The sequence below is a fragment of the Oxyura jamaicensis genome, chromosome 1 (genome assembly GCF_011077185.1).
Source record: "Oxyura jamaicensis isolate SHBP4307 breed ruddy duck chromosome 1, BPBGC_Ojam_1.0, whole genome shotgun sequence".
Lineage (NCBI taxonomy): Eukaryota > Metazoa > Chordata > Aves > Anseriformes > Anatidae > Oxyura > Oxyura jamaicensis.
In genome coordinates, this window is record NC_048893.1 from 186,535,704 (window position 1) to 186,560,105 (window position 24,402).

General features: G+C 36.2%; 1 protein-coding gene across 8 annotated transcripts in view; it reads right to left on the bottom strand.

The window, feature by feature from the left end:
• The window catches only part of ZMYM2 (zinc finger MYM-type containing 2), a 90,302-nt gene that overhangs the window by 14,463 nt on the left and 51,437 nt on the right, over window positions 1-24,402 (bottom strand). For all 8 annotated transcript variants that reach the window (XM_035326624.1, XM_035326632.1, XM_035326615.1 and 5 more), the window contains 9 exons: window positions 23,017-23,133; window positions 22,499-22,649; window positions 11,583-11,755; window positions 6,195-6,360; window positions 5,184-5,218; window positions 3,348-3,477; window positions 3,073-3,188; window positions 2,301-2,472; window positions 290-397 (listed from right to left, as the gene is read on the bottom strand). In XM_035326624.1, the coding sequence (XP_035182515.1) occupies window positions 290-397; window positions 2,301-2,472; window positions 3,073-3,188; window positions 3,348-3,477; window positions 5,184-5,218; window positions 6,195-6,360; window positions 11,583-11,755; window positions 22,499-22,649; window positions 23,017-23,133 (1,168 nt within the window). The remainder of the gene's footprint in view (window positions 1-289; window positions 398-2,300; window positions 2,473-3,072; window positions 3,189-3,347; window positions 3,478-5,183; window positions 5,219-6,194; window positions 6,361-11,582; window positions 11,756-22,498; window positions 22,650-23,016; window positions 23,134-24,402) is intronic.

Genomic DNA, 24,402 nt, shown 5'->3' on the forward strand with positions numbered 1-24,402 from the left:
ATCCTTCCTAAATCCACGTCCCAAAAAGAGATACACCATATAAACCATAACCTTATGAAAGATTAACTCCTTCCTTATCTTTGCATGCTGTTTAAAATACCATGTTTAGAAAGATAAAGACCTTTGTAAGTCCCCAGTCCTGCAACAGCATGGCAAAGTTTTACTAAGAGAGTCAGCCAAGCAGATTTTGCAATCAAATTAAGTTCCCATGAAAAGATGATGAAACAAAATATAATGGCTATCCATAATGTCTGTTTTACAATATATGTTAAAATTACAGAAAAAATACCTCTTGGAAAGTCTATTTCAATATCAAGATCTCGTTCATATGGAACATCTGGCAAGCTTCTCTGTGCCTCTGTTTCTGAGTTTAGTAGATTTGACTCAACTATCACACCTGTAAATAAAATAAAATAAGAAAAAATAAATATATATACATATTTTAACTAACTTGGATTAGCCAAAACTGGACATATTTAGGCTGTTATAACCTGACTGGTTCTAAAACTGCTTTTTCTGCTCATCACGATCCTAGATTCTGTTGCTGTTGGGATCTCAGATTTATTTCTGCAATCTGATTTCCTTTAAACAGAAAAGATACTTATGATCCCATCTGTCCTTCTTCATTAAGATGAGTCTCTCAGTGTACAGAATATCAGATACTGGGGAATCTGGATCATATCAACCAATCACAGAACACAAATAGGCTTGAAATATGTAACTACTTTTCTACATTATTTGGCCAGCAAACAGAACAGACTTTCAAGTCTGTGAAAGATATCCTTCAAAAGCAGACAAGGAAGGCAGGGTGAAACAAAAGGTTGACACAGAAGTGCTGCCTGGTGCTCAGAGGGAGCCTCCTGGGTGCCCGGCTGTGCCCATGGCCTCCTGTCCTGGCACTGGGCACCACTGAGCAGAGCCTGGCTCCGGCCTCTCTGCACCCTCCCTTCAGGGATGTAGGGACAGGGATGAGATCCCCCTGAGCCTCCTCTTCTCCAGGCTGAGCAGCCCCAGCTCTCCCAGCCTCTCCTCACAGCAGAGATGCTCCAGCGCCTTCATCATCTTGGTTGCCCTGCCTTGGGCTCTCTCCAGTGTGCCCAGGTCCCTCTGGTACTGGGGAGCCCAGAACTGGACACAGTACTCCAGAACTTTGCAGTGCTACCAGAAATATCCAGCTTTAGTGGGGGAACGGCAACATTTTAAAGAACAATAAGCCTCCTGCGACTGGCAACCTCTGTATCACCATTGGCTTCCTATATACCAGGCCCAAATCATTACTTAATGTCCTTTATCAACACTCTTGATACACTTGTTGAAAGAGCTTGAAAAAAAATCTTCACCTGAGTCATGGAAAAACCTTGAAGTCTAATTTTTTGAAAGAGACAGCAAATTCTCTTGAGAAGATACAGAAGATACTCAAGGACTTTGTAAAACAAATTTGGGAAAGAGGGACATAGATATGTGCATTGGAAAAAAAAAAAAAAAAAAAAAAAACAGCATTACAAGATATGCAGGATTTTTTGATCTTCAGTTGTAAAGTGGTCCCAGAGAGAGTTCTCATTTTAGGTGAGTTGCTGGAATGACAAGCCATTTGAGCATCACAACCAGGATGATGTATCAGCTGATGTGTTACTATCTTCAGAGAGATGATACTTGCATGTGAGGATCCATCAAGAGCCAAAGCATCATTAGGTAATCTGGCTTTGTTGACCACAGCTCCACTTGTGAAACGCATGTTTCTCTAAGTTTTAGCAGCCCCCTTCTTCCCCACACACAATATAAAATGTGCCTAGTAAAGTATTACCACAAAGAGAACAGGCCCCTGCTGTCTCCCGCCATGTTCAGAGGAAGCTGTTCACACCCATGTGAGGTGTGAACCTCAAAGACACAGCTATGGAGAACACTTCCCCTAAAGTTTAGACTTGAGCATGTCTAGAAGGAAGAGCGGTCTGGTTATGACTTGTTTTGAGTTACAATGAGAAGAAAACCTGTGAGTGCAAACATAGATGACTGCTTGCCATCAGCCAGGATGCTGACATAAGCAAAGATAATGTTTTATTTTTAAAGACAAAGGTAAGACAAATGACTTTGCCCACCAAAGTCACGCAAGAGACTTCAGAAAGTTTTTTGTACTTTAAATGTGCTAAAATGCTCTAAAGTATTTAAATAATTAAGCTTTCAACTTAATATAAGTACTCAATAATACCATTGTTGCACTGAAAGAACCATCAAAAAAACCTTCTCTTTATTTACATATACCCCAGCACTCCAAAGAGTCAAATATACGGTAACTAACTCACTGGCCACGTCAGAAACTTCTGCTTTTCCATCATGTTCAGGCAACATCCCCGACAAAGTCAGTAGCTCAGTTTCCAGAGGATTTGAGGGTACTTTTCCCCTCAGCTCTTCTATTGCTGCAAGGATTTTCTCTGTGCTATCCAGAGTGGTGGGCAAGAAAACTGGAACTGGCACCTGTGTGGACATGGAGGAAGAGATGATTAGAAAAAAAAAATGCTGCAACAAAGCAACAACAGCAACCATCACAGGGATGCCAACTCTACACACTTCTAGAAGACCGAATTAAAACAGATTAGAAACATATCACCTCAGTGCGGGCTAAAAAAATTGCTGACAGGTTAAAAAAATCAATACAAATGACTCAAAATGGAAGGGAGAACAGGAAAGGATACAAAAAAAAGACTTTTTTGCATGTCTTTCTTCTTGTTTATCCTGCTCTGCCATCCCTCCCTAACACAATCTTTCAGTTTCTCCATTACAGACAAGAACAAATCTAGTTGTTTAATGGTTATTCAGCAAACAAAAACATCACTCAGAATTGTTTCTTAAATGTTCAGCAGTGCAAGATTTTCACACAAGCAGGCAGATGGATCCTAAAGAACAATCAGGAAATTACATGCCACTGTCAGATTTCTGATCCCAATTCAGTAAATAGTGCAGCAGTATCCAGCTGTCATTAAGGTGGAGTAGAATGAGAACAGTCAGTGGTATAAAGTGGTCCTTTGCATGCATGTGAATGAATACCAATTTAAACATAAAGCTGGTCTGACTTACTGGAACAGGAACTGTTGTAGGAACAGGAACATTTTGACTATACATGTTCATAGGCACCGGAACATAGACAGGTACAGGAATAGGCACTGGGACATACTCTTTTTTCCAATCATCTTCTATTAAAAGAAAAAAGAAAAAGGCAAACACTGCCAGGTACTTAAATATATTTTACACCTGCAGGTTAGGGAAAAAAATCAAAATATTTGCCATATGTTCCAAGACAGTAACAGTTTCAAAAAAGACCGTAACAAAGAAAAGAGTGGTTCGAGAGTTACCTGTCTGACAAGATTTTGTCTGCATATGAGGTTTACAGTACGTGGCTTTCGTCATTGTCAAAGGTTTGCAAAGAACTGCCTTGTTCTTCATTTCTCTGTTAGGTGTTGGAGAAGGTGGTGGTGCTGAGCCCTACAGGCAAGCAAATACAAGAAAACATAATGAAGTCAATGTAGTGCAACAACACGAAGTTTTTTGATGTAATGTATCAGTTGATACTTTCCATGCAAAAGATACTGAAGAGAAAGCTCAAGCACACAACAGCACTATTATTCTTTAAGTGTGTGCTATTCTGCATTTCTAGCAATGAGCTACCACTAAAATGAATGTAACATAGTAATGTTTTGCTCATTCTGGGTTAGCACTTCAATCAACAACTTTTTGTTTCTTTCTTGTACACATGCAAGTAAAATTTAAGCTATTTTATAACTTTAAAATAACTTTAGCAAAATGAATAGCCAAACTATTTTTTGGCTCAAGTTCTGATCTTCTTGAAGTATGCTATAATCCAAAAATCACTTTAAAAAATGAGCATTTCTAGATAAAACACTATCTCTAAACAATTTTAATACTTAGAGTATAAACTTTGAGCTCCCCCTGCTGGCTCGACAATAGCGTCAACAAATACTTGGGAATATCACAGTGCTCAAACTGCACTCTTACAGTCAACAGGTAAAAAAGATCTCGCTCCAAACATGTTCTTTTGCCCCTGGCACCTGTTTTAGAACCTGATTTAAGAAACAGAGACTGTCACTTTTACTTGGTCTATGTTGTAAGACTAGCCCCACATGTCCTTTTAAATATGGAAAGAACGTAAAATCGTAACAGAAGACTAACAGCGGAACACCTTCTAAAGTGTAAAAAATAGTTGTATCACATTTATTTATTATTATCATAGCTTTTATATGATCTTTTAAGAAGTTATAGACCATATGAATATCTTTGGAAGCTATTAAACATAAAATACCAGATGTTTTTAATGTGACAGTTTAGCTTGCTGGTATCTCCAGTTACCCAAGTTCCAGTTAATTATTCCAATTATTATTACCCAGGTATCCAATTATTTTCTGTAGTTTTCATTAATGTGTTTTAAAATGCCATCAAAGTACTTTCACTTAAAACTAAGAATTGCCTTACAGAACCATATTTTCGTTAAGAAGTTGAGATACTTCTTTCACAGAAAAGTGAATCTTGTGACAAAGCAAAACCAACTTTCAAACCAAATACACTAAGCTCAATTTAAAAAAAAAAAATATTGTTAATAATGGTATTTATTACTAGTTGACTAAAATTGATAAAGTGAAGGCTACTGCTCCACTCATGATGTCCACCCTCACAGACAGCAATCGTGCAAAAGGTGTTGCTTCCATACTCAGTAACTTGTAGCAAAATCAGTCAGGCCTTGTATATCAATTATTCTACTCTTAGCACTTAGAATTTAAGAACTCATGCTTTGTTTTCAGCCCTTCAAAGCTGAAACACAATCTTAACATTCTAAATATTCTAACTGATCAAGGAAATTCTCAAGGAAATTCTCTTCCCTTTCTCTACTCAGTAATACACCTAATCAGTCTAAACAACAACAAAAAATAGACACTTTCAGATGTAAAATAAAAGGCTTCAATGTCAGGAGACATTGAAAAGATAAAATATGAACATTTAAAAGTTAATTTCAACTACTGATGTGATAAAGACTAAAAAATACCCACAAACTTAGTTTAGTATCATTCAAAGATAGTAGTTTGTGGCATTTTTAACAGTATCATCTTTAGTCACCAGGATCTCACATTTTAAATGCCTCCAATTAGGTTATACATATGTTAAAAATATGTACTTACTGTTATTTTTGTTCGAGGAGTTTGACAGCCCTGATCTAAAAAATGCAAGAAAACATTTTTAGATTTTTTCCCCCCCTTTTTTTCATGATCATAACAGATTTCAGTAAGCAACGCAGACAACACGTATCAGCAGGGTAATGTCAAATAAACAGCACTGCTTAGCACCGTACCACAGGTGAGAGCTGCGCTCAAAGCTGCTCATCACAAACACCTCACTACTCTGGCATCAAACCTTACACAATGCCAGAAGCCAAATCAGTGCTGCAGCCAGATGTGACTAAAACCTCATTCATAAAAGTATATATTGAAAAGTTCAAATGTGAAAACAGCCATACAAAGAAGCTGTGTTGATAGTAGTTACATTAATTGAAAAGGTGATTCACTTGTGTGCTGATGTGCAATTTAGATCGCTATAAACCATGTGAACATGCATTCTGCCCCCATCAGAAAACATATAAGGTACCTATTGCCAACAGGGGAAAAAAAAAAAAAAAAAAGCAATGCATTCCTCATATCTAGATACTTCTCATTTTCATTTTCTTTGAGTTTCCGTTTCATTTGTTTCCTTTTAATTCAATTTATTCATTTCCTTTTAATTCTGAGTGCATTTATCTGGTCTCTTTGACCAAAACATGTTTTGAAAAGAAATGCTTTGACAGAGCAAGTAACAAAACACTGGAGCACAATGAAAGAGGAAGCCACTTTCTATCCCCATAAAGGTGAAACACTAAAATTATGCTTAACCTAAAAAGATTTAGTTTTTGAAATAAGTGATTACAAAAGCATTTGATTAACTGAAAATGTTTCAGCTCTCAAAAGAGCATTAAAATACAGAGTTAAGATTAAAACAATATCTAGCAACTCAATAAATTATACATCTGGTGATAAAATAAAAAGGGCAGTCTCTAACACAAGCAAGTTTATTAAGACAAATAAATAATTCAAGCAGCTTTGATTTTTTCACTTAAAAGCATTTTGTTTGCCATTTAGCAAGGGTAAGGCAGCACGTACCGTATTGTAAGTTCTCAGGTCCTTTTTGGGTTGCCAGATTTGGTTCATTTTGTTGACAGTAAAAACGGAGCAAACAGTGCTGATCACAGAAGTGTTTCATTTCTCCACGCCACTGCACTTTCTCTTTGAGATTTCCTTGAGACTTACAACAGTCACATCGTGCAGCCTTAATGCAAAGAAAGATTGTGACATTTTATATAAGCCTTGGAAAAAAATTACTTTTACATTTTAAAAGGTTACATTTTTGAAAGTACTTAAAAATTGTTACTGCTACACAGTTAAGTCTCACTCATGTAGGCTCTATATTTATACGACCCTCTAACCCACATTTATACACATATTAGTCACTTTACTTTCAACTGTTTGCTGAGGGTTAATACCCAGAATTAATATAATTAACATGCTGAGTTCCAATTAAACACTAAGTCCTTTAAAATTGCTAATTTTTGCACATTCAGAAAAAAATCCAACAATTTTCATTAATTCCACTAAAACCTTCTGCAAACAAGAGCAAAAAGCAACACTGACTTGCTTAATGACTTGCATGAACCCAGGACAAGTAGGATACTCCCCCACAAGTTTGGTGTGTTATTTTTTTCTTTTTCCTTCTGTTTGTGACTTAGAATCATTTCTCTAGGTGTCAGATCAGGGCCGTTCAGTGTAAATAACATCTCTATTCTCATTATTTTGGTAGTTTGACAACAATTTTAGATTCAAATTATTAATTAGATCCTTCAAATTTCTTCTCTCACTATGATTTAAAAGCAAAAAAACTAGCTTTCAACCTAAAGAGGACTCTAGTTAGTACACAATTTGAAACTCAGAACTTTGTTATTCACCAGACTACAGGATAACTTCATGAGGCATCACTAATAAAGACATTTTTCTACTAAATTGGTTCTACAGAATTTAATCAGCCATGCTATAAAATATCATCTGAAGAATACTAGTCCCAGTTTCAGATCTTCAGTAAGTGAAGAATTGTTTGCACTCTTGTTCACCTTGATATTTGCTTGCAATCTCCATCCCAAAGTGGTCTTTAAAAATAAGCCCCCAAAAAACAAACAAACAAAAAACCTTTATGGATGCTTTGGAGTCCCAAATAACTCAATCTAATAGTATAGCCAGAGGAGGAGGAGGAGGGAAATTATGATAGTATGCAACATAGAACATTAATATGCAAAACCATACACAATGCTGCAGTTATGCACAAGGCTCTGATGCCTGAAAAAATGGTGTAACTGTTTCACCAAAAGGCTGAAATACCAGTAGGAAAAAATAAAATTGTGTAATTCACTCTAATTTTAAATCTCAAGCCCTTCTAACAATGATCATTAAGAATGACAGCTGACCCCCGTACAGAAAAGCCCACCTATTCTGACCTACTGCACACAGCTTGACTAACAAAGTGCCATTTTCTTCGCAGTTTTCTCTGTCCTTCAAAGAAAGTTGGTGCTAAATCTTGTAAAATACAGCAAGTACAGTCTTCCTGCTACTAATTGCTTTCTCACTCTATTTTCTGCTCTGTCATTTAAGCCTTTGAATAAGTGAATTAATGTCTCCCTTGGACTGCTACTATGGTATTTAGCTGGAAAAAAAAAAAGCAGTTTCCTTATGCATGGTAAACCACCACTCCTTAGCAAACCCAATATTCCTCTGTATGGATGCTTCAGTTCTCATTTCTGCATTTACTACATTAATTCTAAATATTTCCATAACCATACCTGCAGTCAGTTCTATAAACCTTCCCATGCACTGAAGCTTCCTATGACCTGCTTACTCTCCCACTTCCCTGACCATGAAATTAGTAAAAGGAAAAAACAGAAATCATGATTTTCTGCTTTTTCCTGCCTTCCCATTTGTTTTCATTTAAGATCCTGGAACTACTCATGTACTGAATCTCCAAAATCATTGCCTGTGAGTCTGTTCTAACACTGTATGTCTAAAAGATCCACCTATATCCTCTGTGCTCCATTTCCACCTAACTCCTTTTCCACTCATGACTGCTTTTTGGTCCAATTCCTTCCCCAGGTCTGACTTCAACATGCTCAAATTGCTAGTGTCCAACTAAAAACGAATGAATTAATTCTGTTTGCCCCAAAAGTTGGTTTAAAGTATAAGTTTTCACATGTGGGGCTTTTTATTTACTTTTTTAATCCTCCAATGACTTGTTTCCAATGTTCTCCAAAGATCTGTGCTGACGTTAATTTGGCCTTATCTTAGCTGTCTATTCCAAGCTACTTTGGTTCCATCTGCAAAAGTAGAAAGCAAGAGATGTTTCCAGAGAGTGCCTGATTATACAAGAAATGGTAACTACTTGAAACTGAGATGCCTAACTATACAATGGCTAAATTTGGACGAGAGAAATTTCACAAGGATGCCTTGCTGCCTTTACCATCTAGATTAATGTTGGCTCCATCATTTCAAATTTTACCATGGCTGAAAATCATTGTTACCTGCAGCTGACTAGGTACAATAATTTTGCTTATACCTCAGCCTGCAGCTCCTTACCTCCAACTTAGTTTTGGCTGTTGACATCTGACCTCCACTGAACACACAATTATTACCATACATGTTCAATCCAATCGCTATTCCACTGCAGACTGGAATGACCTATATTTGCACTTGAGCTGTGGTATTTTCGGCAATGTTTCACAATGCATATTTTAAGAAACCATTTTCTGTACTGTTCTCAAAGCTGTATAATCTTTGTCAAGATACTTTCAGTTCTCTAGTATGAGAAACATCAAATGATTGAAACTGTCATCAAACAGGCTACTAAAATATTTATATTGAAATCTGAAAAATGACTGAAATTATGATCCAAACCACAGCATGCAATTAAAGTTTACAGGAGGAGCTCTAATAACATGGGGAGCTAGCCTCAAGACACCAATTTTTTTGCTTCTCTTCTTAGAAGTACATTGGACACCACACTACAAAAACATCCTCAGAACTTAGCACCAACTAATTTCAGCTGTCATTCACCAGATAATGATGACTGAACTATTCTTTTACATTTCAATCCCTTGCATTAGGTTTGAGGAATACTTCTAGATAAGCCTGATGTGCTTCTACCACTGCTATCTTTTTCTAGCTTTCTGTGAAGAGAACTTTTGCATTCAGGGAAGCCCTCCCATGAATACTTAATTATTTTTAAAATGTTAAGATGTTTTCCAGATAAAACTAAATGAGAAAAATGTGTCCATAAAAGAAAGTAGACAAAGAAAATGGAGACAAACACTTGTTTAATGAGCACAATGCTGACGTTAAAACATTACTAGGTTATTACTACTTATTTCTCTTTATGTATACATGTAATTGAAACTCCAAAATAACACTGGACATTGAGACAAAGCTCATACATATGTATCTATTCTTTCAAGAAGCTAACAGACAAAACAGCAAATGAAGTACAAATTGAGGGAGGGGGCCATATCTATTTTGTCTTTCTATATTTTGATCATTACCTACTTATGACTAGGTAATAGTCATAATGTTCATTAACAATATGCTACCAAACCTAGATACCTGCAATGACTTTTATAAAAAAGAGGGAGAAGTTACCAGTAAGAATGTAAAGGAAAAAAAAAAAAAAAGTCAATTTTAGCAAAATGCACATACCCCAAACCTAACCTAGTATTTGTATTCTCTGTATAATAAATTCCAAACTTCTATAACCAGAACTTTAAAAAAATGCCAGCTTCTTTAACCTGAACTTTAGGCAAAGGCTTTAACGAGTATTTGGAAAAAAATGACAATCAACAATTCAACACATGTAACGCTAGTTCCACTAGCGAGCACAAGATTCAGAAAGTAAAAATATCTAACAGTTCAGTGTCATCAAAAGTATCAAAAGTCACTAGTTTCCAGTAAGCCTGCTTGAATTACTTTTTCGTGGCATCATATCTTATTTTCCCATACCACAGTATCAACACCACTTCTTAAGCAGACTTAATGGGCTAATTCAGTTATTGCTTTATCCCATGGATCAAAAGGATAAACCAAAGTCAGAGTTTTCAAATGTTTCCCAAATCTGAATCATAGTACAAACTTCCATAGAATTTTATTATATGACACTAGTTTGTTACACTCATCCCCAGACTATTATTTGCTGAATCACCAAGACGTTTCTAAAGCACACCAAAGCTTTATTGAATTCTCTATTAGGAGGCATTTTTAAATAAGGGATAAACTTCATCCCATACCTCAAGTTTTAATATTGATATAATATTATTGTATGAAATAACATTTTAAGCCTAAGAACTTTGCATCCAAGTTTCATCACCCCATTATCACAAGAGACATAAGAAAACTGATACTGGTCTTCAGTAGTTTTCTTTCAGAAAATTCTGGAAGTACCCTATGTACATTATTCAAAATAAAGACTTCACAGTGTTGGGCTGTAACACTTCTGTAACCTGCCATTCCAAAATACCAGATATGTCATCAGATTCAGGTCTTTTATGGTAGGTAGATCATCTTGAATTACAGGACTTTCATCTAGCCCTCTAACATTTCAAGCTTTTTATTGCCTTCCAGGCTCTGAACAGAGTTTTGGTAAGGTGACGAATTTTGTATAGTCTTTTGTGCAATTGCATCCACAAGTATAGTTCTTGTTTTGATGTTATCAGTGTATCTTTCCAGGATGTTCACAGAGACCCAATATTTTATCCACGGTACTAATTGCAGGTTAAACCCAGTCCAATTTCACCTTCTTTCAAAAAAATGAAAACAAAAAAAACCTCTTAACGTGAACTCTTTGCTCGTTGTGCTTCACAAGGTAGTTAAGCTTCCAGAGATTTAGAAACAGATGCCATCACATTTGTTTTAAACTTTTATTAGAAATCCATTTGGTCTTGCTTTTCCCTTTGGCATCCTTTCCATTGGGAAATAATCAACAGTGCAAGCCTCTGCAGTTCAAACTGTGGGAGAAGGGAAAAGGCAAAAAAGGAGGCAAAAGCAGGAACAGGATAAACTCTGCCAACCTAGTTTATAATCAGTAAACTTAAGGTATCATCCAGCTGCTAACTAACAGTGTTTTCAACATTCTGAATACATATGTAAGTAATTTTGACAAGAAAAATATAGTATCAATTGAGGGGGGGAAAATTGGAATTGTGAAGTAACAAACACATAGTAGGTTTTTTCTTTTTTTTTCTGTAACTCAAGACTGCTTTGCCAGATGAATTAATAAATCAGATCATAGAAATGCTGTTCTATGTTCTAAGAAAATTCAAATGATGAAATTAATACGTTTGCTTTTTGTGTAGCAAATGCTTTGCTGAAGTAAGCCTTATTTGCTGCACAGTCCTTGCGATATCCTCACATGTGCATTTTTGTTTTGTTAAACTCTGGAGCTCTTGTCAAAAATTCTGAGTTACTTGCCTTGTAGTACCAGTCCTGAAATTTTTTACAGCACTCTTCACTGCAGAAATCTCTCACTACACCATCAAGTTCCTTAGTTGCTCCCTTTTTGCACAGCTGCGAGCAGTAATTACAAGTAACACATCTCAGTCCTAACCGTCTTGCAAAGTCTTGTTTATATAGCAGCTTGCAGCCTGGAAACAGATTTTAAATATTAGGAACAAAGTAATTTTTACAGAGAGATATCACAATTAAGAGTTAAATATCGAAAACTAAATGAATACAACAACAGCTAACAATTGGGGCTTCAGACAATTTCAGGTTGCATAATACACTATATTTCAAGACATTTTTACCTGAATACCTTTCCTTCACAACCCTATGGTTTATGTGGTGTCTGCGTCTCTCTCAAAACACTATGCTTAAATCTGTACTTATCAAATCCCTGAATAAACAGACAAAAAAATTGCATAATTTGTTTTTCATAGAGACCCTTGCAGAAGCATTGACTTGGAATTACATATCTTCAGAATGCTAGATATCCAGATAATGACAAGCAGAAATTGTAAGCCAAGCAGCACTGCTCTCTAAAACAATAGCTATCTTCTTCAAGGATCAACCTACTTCTATTACTACTTTCATTCAAGTACAACAAACCACTTAGACAACTCTTTCATTTTTAAAAACACTAATAAGCACAAGATCTAAGAACTGAAGAGTTTCCTAAAAAAATTAAAAAATAAAAAGAAACAACTACAAAGCAAGCAATGAATCAAGCAGTTCTGAGAATGATTATGCCATGATATGAGCTTACATATGATATTTGTGTAAGGTCTCTTAGATCTGTGTCATATTTTTTTCCCATTCACATAAGGTGGGTTATTTTTTAATTTGTATTAGCTATGCAGTCCTAACACCAAGGTCATCATAACGAGAGCTATATTCTTTAATAATCTGATCTTCCCTCAAGCAAATTAGAGAAGACATTCTAAAGCATTAAATGTATTAAAAGATGAATACTCTAGCTATTACATAGACTATTTTGAGAATATAATGTATTTAAACTATCTCAAATCCAGTGTCTATTCAAGCTGATGCCTCAATCATATTCCATGCATCTTTATAATTGTGCTAATTTTACAGAAAAGAACAGTATGAGAAGATGAAGCAACTGTCCATATAAAACACTGAAGGGACGAGATAACAACTACACAGACCACTAATCTAAGATACTGCAGCTGTTTTTACAATTTCCCAAATACCATAGTAGCACCAAGACCAGAACTCAGGTCTTCCTAGTACTTGCCATGCTTGGGCACATTGCCTAGTACATGCATACTTCTGTACTTCTGGTAAGTTAGGAAACTCAGTATGCAATATATACTTCCTCTGGAATACATAATATAGAAATAATATAATTGAAATAGACCCAGTAATTTCAATTAATTGTCTTGTGCTGTTGTCTATTAGGGAAGAATTTGGTATTCTGAATTTCAGTCAAACAGACTCTAATTTTAAAACCACTAAAAGCACATGAATACAAGTGGAAGATGTAGCAGACAGCATCTTCCAGAAACAAAAGGCTATTAAGAAATTTTAACTTCCAACTTTACAAGTTCTGCTAAGAAATTAAATTTCCTAACAAAGTCAAAACAATACAATTACAGGATATCATACAAATAAAATACACTGTAGATAATAACTGCTTTCAACTGTGTTTTTTTTTTAGTTAAAATATCTCTGATTCTTTAACAACAGAATAAAGAAAATTACTAACACAGAGCACAGAGTACAAAAGGTAAGGGCCAAAAGAAGCAAACGTCCTTAGAGTGCAACTAATTTGGATGCAAAATACATTGCTCTGAAGGAAGTAACAATCCTGAAGGTACCAGTGCGTGCAAGCTTCAAAGTAATGGTTAAAGCACTGAAAATTTCTTGCCAGTATTTTTTCTGATGACCATATTTCTCATTATTGTGTGTGGCATTGGATTTTTTTGCCTTCTTCAGAATTCCAGAGACAGGTCAGCACCACAACGTATCCTCCTCTTGAGCTGTGCCTTAGAAGAGCCATTCACTGCTGTGTCCGCTTTTTAAGACCAAAGCTAGTAAAAGTAGTCTATCACCAATCAGGTAAGCTAACTGGCTAAATAGCCTACAAAATGAACGGTCAACATGTATATTTTTCTTGGCTGCTAAAAAGATAGAGAGTAAAATTGAAGAAGATACTGCTGCTACATTAAAAAAAATCAACTAAGAAATTTTCCATTCTACAGTCAAACATCTCCCACATCTCTGTGACTCACAGAAAATAATGAGCAGTGAAAAATAAGCAGGGAGAGAAAAAGTCCAAAATTCAGAATCCAGAATCCAGCCCTTGAGAGTAAGTGCCTGAAAAACATATTTGTTTGTATTTTATAAATCACTGACTGCAGAACTTCTTGCTGAAGGATGCCTCTACAGAGGATTGAGAATCCATCTTCATAAAACTTCCAATGTTGATAGAAGACTGTTATATCCCTGAAGACTTTTATAATGGAAATACAGGCTTTTCTTTCCGCATCATCATGAGAAAAAAATCTTCAGAAATAGATCTCTGATGCTTTTTGATGCCTTTTTTTTTTTTAATGTCTTTGTAATATGTAACATAATCCACTTGACCAGGGAACCTTTGGTTGCTTCAAGATCTTGTTTCAGACAAAGGGAAACAGAATGCCTTTTTATAGGGCTATAAATACTTTCAACAGGATATATTTGAATTAGGTCTTTGGTACTGTGTACATACCTAGGATATAACTTTATGGTAAGAAGATTTGGTTTTGATTGGAATGGTAAGAATTTCTTTAAAGCACAGAGAAAGGTGTCCACCTTTGGCAAACATTGAGTTCATTCAAACAACCTGGTCTTCACAGTATACAATGCAAATCCTAAATCAACAAAGCAGTAGCTCCCTTGCTAGCTTTGTAGATGTGACCAAGAAGAGGGCACTAGCTGACAGAACACTGTAGGTGAGTAATACAAAAAGCACTGGTTGTCAGATCATTCCAATATCAATACTAGAAACCCAAGGGCTTAGCCAACATATCTGCCCTATGAACTTGGGCTTCATGAATAAGCATTACCTGAGACCAACAGCTGTCAGCCCCATAATTTTGGATGAAGATACACAAGTAATTCCTAAACTTTTCAGTATATTTGCTATTACAACATATATACCAGCTAAAGTTTGACCAGATAGAAACCTCTAGTGCTTTAAGTGAATCTAAGAGATTAGCTGCTAGTCATTCTAAAGAAAATTGTACATGTAGATCATTTGGTTCCAGATATACAAGTAATTGAATATATTATTTAGTGAGGTTTTAACACAGGACCACCCTGTGAGCCCATTACCTCAAAGAGATCACTAAGAAGCATTTTAAGATGAGATCTCTCCAATGCAAAATTTGAACCAGGCAAAAAAAGAAGTTGCTAACATTTGCTAAATCAGCCTAACACACACTCAACTAGGCTATTGAAATTCTGGCTTCCAAACAAAATCCATTCCAAAACCCATCCCTTCTTGCAACCCTAGACCTTCCCACATCAACTAGAGAGAGAATAAGCCTCTGAACACATGCAACACAGACTTACAGGATGACACAGAAGCAGTTCCTCCAACCCTTCACTTCAAACAAGCTAAAGGTCAAGAGAATTTCCTTTCTTTCAGCAGTCTCTAGAACTGCCAGATCCAGCCCTGCAGAGCTATCCGTGACAGAAAACATGTTTCACTTGATGTCTGTAAACTAATGCAAGCAAGCTACCAAGAACCTGGTCCTATTCTACCAGTAAAACCTACCTGAATTACTGGAAGTTCACTACATTCACACATGCAAAAAGCCATGAAAAATAAATGCTGAACTAGAAACATTTCCCAAGTCATTACCAATCTCTTGTTATCACAGAGAATAACATATTTTATACAACACAATTATTCCATCCTAAAAGCAATTCGTTGTGTGTTTTTTTTTTTTTTTTTTTTTTTAAATTGCTGAAAGGCTGTATTTATAAGATTATTTTTCTCCTTCTTCAAGCTACATACCCAGACTCACTGTTCTCTCATCCTGTAATAACTTCAACAGTTATCTGTAACAACTTCATCTGGAGAAGAATAGCAACAGGCCTGTAACATCACAAACCTGTAATGTTAATAGGTCTGCAACATCACAAGCTATGTTGACGAATTCTAGAATTATGTTCCAATCCACATAATTCTGCTGTTGTCTTCTGTTCTCTCTCTCTGTACTGATTCAAATATAATAGCCACCTCTTCCATACCCTTGCTCCTACCATTCTCTCTGTTGCTGGCTTCACAATAAACATCACTATCCTTATGAAAACAGATGCAAAGCATCCAATGTTGGGTCCTGGTTGGATTACCTTTAAAGTAGGTCCCATTTTCTCTGTGTAATAGGGAGGTTGTGTATCCCACTTCCTTCTTTGTTTTCTGCTGAAGAATCTTTTATTACTTTACTACGCCGATTCAACTCACCTTCTTACACATCCAAAGTTTATCCTGATAAAAATTTCAGATCTCTAGGTACTAGCTCGTCCCCTTCTCTCCTGTTACCTACCCCCAATCCAGTTACCCATGTTCGTCTTGTTCTTATTCTCCAGTTGATTATTCTCTTGGGTTAATAAGAAGCATCTTTATAATTTCAGCACCTTAAGTTGTCATCACCCCTTATCTGCAATTGCCAACATGGACTTTGCATAAGGAACTGGTTCAAACCTCTTCAAAGACATAAAAGGGGAACTAACACTGAAGAAAGCAAATTTAATGATGACTGCTGTAGTCAATAGTCAGGGTTTCAGGTTTCACTTCTATATTCTTTGCCGTTTTAGAAATTAACTCTACATGATCTAAAACTTTCAGATTCAGCACAACCTGTATTAAAAAATCAAATGGCTGTAACGGTATCAATGTTCTCCCTCTATAGAGGGACAGAAGATTATAGAGGCATAAAGGTTGGAGAAGACCTCCAAGATCATCTGTTCCAACCACCCCCTGCAGTGGGTTTGCATGGCAAGGTTTTGGTAGCAGGGGGCCATAGGGGTGGCTTCTGTGAGACGAATCTAGATCTAGAAGCTGCCCCATGTTAGGTATGGGGCAATGTTGTTTGCACCTCTGAAAAAGCATATTTTAAAAAGGAAAAAAAAAAAAAAAAAAAAAAAAGGAAAGAATAAAAAAAAAAACCTGCTGCTATACAGCAGCTGGGAGAGTGAAAGGAGTGAGAGACAGCCTTGCAGGCACCAAGGTCACTGCAGAAGGAGGGGGAGAGGTGCTCCAGGTGCTGGAGCAGCAGTTCCCCTGCGGCCCGTGGAGAGGCCCCTGGTGGAGCAGGCTGTCCCCCTGCAGCCCATGGGTCCCCCATGGAGCAGATCTCCACGCTGCAGCCCATGGAGGAGCCCCCGGGGGAGCAGGTGGATGTGGCCTGGAGGAGGCTGCGGCCCATGGAGAGCCCCCGCAGGAGAGCGGCTGTGGTGGAACTTGGCTGCCCACCCAAGTAAAACCACCACACCCCCCCTACCACCACCATCACCCTAAACCACGTCCAAGATAACTGTAATAATCTCCTCCTCTACATATCTCTAGCATTCAACATTTTTGACTATAAGAATGCTGTCAGAGCAATCAAAATCCACAGTAATATGTTAAAATTGTCAAGTCATTCCAGAAGCTATGCATACAGCCAAGCACTAATTGGAAACTACATCTACACAACCCGACTCCCCCACTTGTGGCATACCACAAGAAACGAGCCTTCAGCTTTCCTGCTTGCATTTGTCTAGAATGTGCAGATCTGCTTTCCTTCAGCACAGCCAAGAGCCTTTACCTGCTGCTTCTGCAGTGAGAGCACCTGTTAAATATTTCATAAGGGACTTCTCTCTGATTTGAATATACTGTCTTTCCTAATTCTTTTATTATTATTATTATTTCAATCAGCTGAATAGTATCTTTGAGCTTTTACAGTAATAAAATCTGTTTGTAATAGTTGTCTGCAATTAAAGATATAATACCAGACGACTAAATAAGACAACATGACCTCAACAACTGCACTGTGCCAATCTTATGTCCATAACTGTCAAAGCACATTCTTTCAGGGTAACTCTGGCACTTCAAAATCCCTCTGAAGATGGCTTTCACTTTTCTATTAACCTGATTTGTTGGAAAGAAACACCTTCCCTTATTAACAACATGATTTGTACAATTGCGAAAGGGGATTTTTGTGCATCATACATTTTACAGCATTTAAGATGTTAAGCTTTTCGTTTGTTCCATTTTGCCATGATATTCCAATTCATCACTGAAGAAATCCTCAAAAGCAAGCCACAAGGAAACCAGTATTTCAGGTCAGAATTTATCTTAGAGGGGTACATTGTACTTTGCCAAAGGAAGCAACCAAAAGCAAAAGCAAACTAATGTGGCTGGCTAAAGATGAAAAGGCACCACACTGAGCACAAGTTATTTTGGTATGGTAGGACACTGTCAGAGCTGCAGAGCGGGAGATAACAGCTCTGTGAAGCACATACCTGAGAGCTTGCAAAGGAAAATTTTTATTATACAAAGCAGTTAACTGTGATATAAAATTTTACATATGCTAAATAAATATCCCTTTTTTCTGTCACTGCAATCTATACTTCTCACCAGTGCTTGATAACTTTATGAGGTCCTATTGCAAAATAGCATGCAATTATGAGATTGTTACAACTGTCATAAAATTTTGTCATAAAAACGTGTGCTTTACTACTGTCTCAAGAATTTTCTATACATTAACCCAAATTCTGTACATTGTACTTTTTAAGAGGTGTATCTATGTCTCTAAAAATAGATGGCTGATAACGTAAACTATAAAAAAAAAATCATTTTAAATAGTTTCTGTATGTTCAAGAATGAACGCAAACATCTGCAATGAAAGGGGCACAAGCAGGCTTGACCCACCTAGGGTATGATATTCTGCTGTGCAAGAGCATCATACCAACTGCTCCTCAGTGCAGCTCCCCACCTGCTGGGGAAGCCTAGCAACTCTAAGCAAGCCTCAGTGATGTTTCATATCACTTAACATTTTGGAAATCAGTTTCTTAATGTCTCCAGCAATAACAAGAACCTGTAATTTCAGGTTAATTGCTAAATTGGTGGTGAAACATTCGACTGTAAGCTCTTGTAAGTAGTTTAAAACATTTGTGTTTAGGCTGTTCCCAGTATCTGCAATGTTTTCTTATAAATCTAAAAATCAGCCAAGCATTTAACAGTATACTTTATCTAACGATCTACTGTCCAGAAATGATTGAAAAGATGTCAATCTAAAATATGCAATGCTTTAACTAAATACTTATCTTTCATAGACATACTAAGATTGGAACTCACATAATTTCCTAAATTCTTTTTCTACCTGTCAGCTCTATAATATTTCAAAAGGGGTTAGATTCTACTTAGATGAAATATCAGAACTGTTTAAATTTAATTTAATTTCCAGAATCTTGTACTTAGACCCACATTACTAGAAACATGTAAGCATCCTGTCAAGATTATATAGTTGCTGCTTTCATAGTTGAACTTTCTGTATTGTCCATTTGAGAGGAACTTCCAAGTTACTTCCAAGTATCAGATAACTGAGTTACTCCACAGCTTACTGACCTTCTTCCAAGAAGCAGACTACTGCATATCAATCAACGTTACTAAAACTCACATTACAAAATTATTACAATGCCTGTACTATTTAAATTATAGCACTTACTTCTATTGGAAAATATTAATTACGTGCCAAATGAAGAACAAAGTGATTGAGATACTATTCTGAAACAGTTCCATTGCTGGATTCCTAAAGACCTCACGTACTTTAGTACGTGAGACATGAAAAATCCCAGACTCAAGATCTCAGGAATAACAGCTTGCAGAGCCAATCCTCAGTTGTCACTCAAGTTGACAACATATATATAAAATTTCACAAGCAACTCTGATTATCTTGTTTTAGCACACATGACATACATTTTATTTAATTTAGATATTGGTATTTTGGTATGCCTCCCCAGTCATAAAATGCCAGCACAGTTTAATTTCCTAAGTCTCAGCACTAGGGAGACAGATTAACTACTCAGTTCAGGTTGCTCATCCTCCACATAGCATCTGAGCTTTGGACAAAACCAGCAAAAGTATACTGTATCCCATGAAATAATTAATAGCCACCTTTAGTATGAATCATTTCTAATTATACATTATTGCAGCAGAAATTTCAGCTGCTCACTGCACATATTTTCAAATATCTCAATTGACATAAAAAAGAGAGTTGGAATGAAACTGCACAGAAATAGTGATCCCAGAGGCTTTAATGTGGGTGTCAGGATTTGTCAATTTTATGTGTGTATAAATTTAAAAGTGCGTGCATGGGTTAAAAAAAAAAAAAAAAAAAAAAAAAAAAAAAAAAAAAAAAAAAAACAGGAACAACAAAAAAAACCTCAGGTCTGAAAAACGTGACCAGAGGAATGATGGCATCTTCATTACTCCAACTAGATAGGCATAAGCAGTCAAGGGGTATTTGTGGTTGATCTTATATGTTTCCCATAACTTTGCTTGAAGATCAACAAATAAGCATTCCTTCCAAAATTTCAACACCTGTTTAATTTCTGTTGATTTTTACTCAGGAGCCTTCCTTTATAAATAGCCACCTGAAATTTGCCAGTATTTTCCATGAAGAGTTTTATTTCTTCCAGAAATTACAATATCTTTTGTAACGAGCACCTTAGGTATTTCTTCTCAAATCATAATATATTATCTCCTGGTGAAGAAAAACTACATCCTCACCAAAATTGTCTATGTTGGTAGAATTTCTTGAAGAACAGTTTGCAATATCAAAACCAGCATGACCTCCGTATCAAAAGAGTTTCTTTGCTACATCTACTAGCTTCTCTATTTTATAAACAGTTGGGCATGTATTTCTGGAAAAAGGCTATGAGATCAAAGAAAAATGAGGGTTGTTCAGGTGCCTGGAAAGTGGGGAAGAGGAATTTATCACCTCTGATGATATAACTTCCATTTGTTTACCTCCACTCAGTCCACCTATAGATCTTGACCCCTTTCACTCACATCACATCCCCACTTTTAACTCCTGGATTCCAAAATTTCTACAGTAATCTATAACAATCACTAGATCCCCTTTAAAAAACTGACCTAGGTTGTTTCTGCAGAGCTTCTGTGCAGATCAGCAAGTTATTTTCATCAGGTAACAGTTGTTTTTTTTTTTTTTCATATGCATCACAAAGCAGACCTAAGCTTCTGCTAGCAGATGTGTGCCACAATTATTCAAGCTACATCTTATTTAATGGTGCTTTTCACTACCTTCTCTCTGTTATTCAGTGGTTCAGATAATCACGCCAAGACAATAAAATTAATTTTAACAGTAAAATTTGATGTATTCATCCTCACAAAAGATCACCTCTGCTCTCAAACTGGAATTCCAACACATGCAGACTTGGGACCCACTCTAAGACTTTCAGTAATGGATTTCCCCCATTCAGTAACTGTATTCATGCAGGAAAGAATATTTCTTTCCTTCCTCAAATTTTCCAACAGGAAATACAAACCCTCTCACTCCAAGCCTCTTCACAAAGAAATGTCTCTACAGGAGTAGTAATATGGTATAGTTTGCACTATGAATCTTATTGATTTCATTGTGACAGCTGCCAGGGTTTGAAGTGAGGAAGTCCAAAGTATCCACAATAATACTGGCATACACTGCAATCCAGGTTCAAAGAAGTTTGCTCTTGTCTTTGAACATATTCTGTGGAATTGATTATTCACAGAAACAATATCTAGCTAGATGTTATTGAGTGTTGCACTATACTGTAAACCTCTCCACCTATCACTTTGCAGTCCAGAACACGAGAAAGTTATGATGATGGAGAAATCTACACCACCACACTCCATTCATCAGAAACAAGAAATTCTAAAGTCCAGAACTACAAAGGAATGTTGTGGAAGAAAGGATGCATCCAGCCACACACTCCACTCCTCTCCAAGCTAACAGAACCCTGCTTCAAGGAAATTGGTACATTTGCTGTTTAATCTGCTTGAAAGCATAGAGCCTTCAGCAAGGTTTATCAAATGATAGTGAAAGCATTATCATACGAACTACTAAAGAAAAAATACATATATATATTCAGTACATCCTCCAAATATAGGTCATCCAAATTTGTAGTTAAACTTCTAAGATTGGGATTAAATATCAGTTATCAAAGGATAGCTCACCAGAAGTGGAAGACAAGACTGTATTTTTCTGTTTCTATTAAGATGTTCAATATTTTAATGTAACTGAAAAGAATACTATGCCAATATACCTCTTTGTATAGCTTGTTTTTTATGTTTGTTTGTTTTGAAAATTCCAATCATTGATCAGGAAAATGACAACTACTCTAATCGACATATATCAACAGGCATCACTGGAGCTATTCCTTGAATGACCTTTCTAAGCTAACATAGAATTTCCATTGTTGTATTAAATTTTGGAAATACTAATCAAACAGGAAGCTTAGTACTCCTCAATGCAGGTAGTGTAGGAACAGGCTTTGCTGCATAAATTTTTTAAAAATAAGAAAATACGTAAAAAAAATTGTGCATATGCATACACGTGTATGTATTTACACACACACATTGAAGAGAGATGTCCAGGTTGCTTCCTAACCTGAACTGGTCAAAAACTCAACAGAAGACCAGAAAAGCAACTCTGATGAATTAACAGGCATATGCATTAATGATGAAGAAACTTGGGTTTCAGCATCAAATACAACAGAATGAATGGGTACCTTAAACTTTAACATGAAATATGAATACAGGATGTCAGCTGCAGTAAAACTACAATGACCAATACCTCAGGGAAAAACAAAAAAAACAAAAAAAACATACATACCTTCACTACAAAATGGTCTTTTGATGCCAGAGAAGTTCACCGTCTCATGCAGCGTTTTTTCCTCTTGACAGTATTCACAGTATGTAACTATGCAGTGCAGTTTCTTATAATCATCAGAACATGCTCTGCTGCAGAACTGATACACTTTGTTCTAAATGTAAAATTGCACAGCATCATGAAGAGGGTTAACATTACAATTTAAGGTCTGGAAAGTACAACTTTAAATAATAGTTTGCCTTTAGGAGACAACTGTTACATGCCATGTAAATAGATGAGCAAGCACACAATTAGATTATGACTTCTGCTGCTAAAAACGAGCAACTCTTTCTCAGGCTCATAGCAAGTCCAATCAGCATTTCATATGAAAATGCGAAATAGGAAAATATGCCAATCGAGTTATCCAGAAAAATTATATTGCAGTTACTGGTTTAAACTTCTGTAAACACTTCACCATTCTAAAAATAACTGGAAAAAAAAGAAAAAAAAAAAAGAAAAAAAAAAGAAAAAAAAAAACTTACCTCCCATTCCAGTACTTCTGGCTTTGAACAAAAAGAACTTTTGCAATAATTGCATTTCAACTGAATATCAGTGGGAGAGACAAACTGACCGTTTGTTGAAGACTGCACACTGAGAGTCTGAAAAACAAAAATATATGCATATACATCACAAAAAAATAGTTACTTTTTAAATGTGGGGGTTTTTTGATTTAACCCACATTGTTTGAGGATCTAGGAGTTTATAAAGTCAGCAGCATTTCTAGGCAAAAGCACAGCAGGTTAGTCTTTTCCCTTGACATCTTAGATTCTCCAGTCTTGAATCTTCACCCTCTCTTTCGTATTATTTCTTTTATCTTACCGTTCTAATGTCTGCCATTTGAGACTATAATGTATAAATGGAAAAAAAAAAGTCTTCCAAAACTGAACACCTGTTAATCATAAAACATGTATTTTCAGAAAACTGTTAATTCACAGCTTGCCTTACTTTGGTCACAGAATTTCAAACAAAGACCTGCAAAAATATTTTCAAATCCAAACCTGACCAAAGCAGATTATCATAGCACCTTACCTAGCCATATCAGTTCAAAATACAAATACTAAAATAAAAGACCTTTAGCGATAATCTGAGTAAATGCAGGGTTTAAGATTAAGAAAAAACTAGCTAATAGTCCTAGCTGGCCTCAGTCATTGTGGCTGGAAGATGCAACCATTCAAATAGCCAAGCCCTAAACAAAGGTTTTTGGACAGAGAAAAATAATACAGATTTCATGCAGGAATGAGAATTTAATTCTTTAACTGAATAATTCACTTAATGCATTTCTGCAGCAATCAATAGAGAATTCAATTTTATAGCACTTGCAGTCTTCCAGTAGTTCTTTTATAAACCTCCAAGACAATCTTTTGCATATCCTTAGATCAACCAACTACTAGCATATTACCCATGCAATGTTCAAGACAAGGTTTGAATAAGTAATGATCATGGACACCCAAAGAATCCAGAACATAAATTTCTGATGTCCATCTTCTCTGCAAGCTTTGCAACAGGACATATTTTTAAAGACATTCTCTTCACATGAGATGAAGAGGTAGTAACAAATCTATATTAGTAAAAATATAAAACATCTCTGTTACTGGATACTTTGCTTCAGGCTGCCATGTTACTAAATCTTCATCTATAATAAAAAAATAAATTGTGTTAAGACTGGTTATTGATGTAAACCTTCACATAAGCAGGCCAATACTGCTGAGTGTTAGCCAGCAGAGCCAACAGTATTGGTTTATGCAGATGCAGACTACTTCTGCATTAGTTTGCAGACTAAGCAGTAATACACATTTCCTGATCATGGACAGAACCCTAGAACCAAACAGCAGAAAAGATGTCACCTGTAACCCAATGGTCCATTGTCC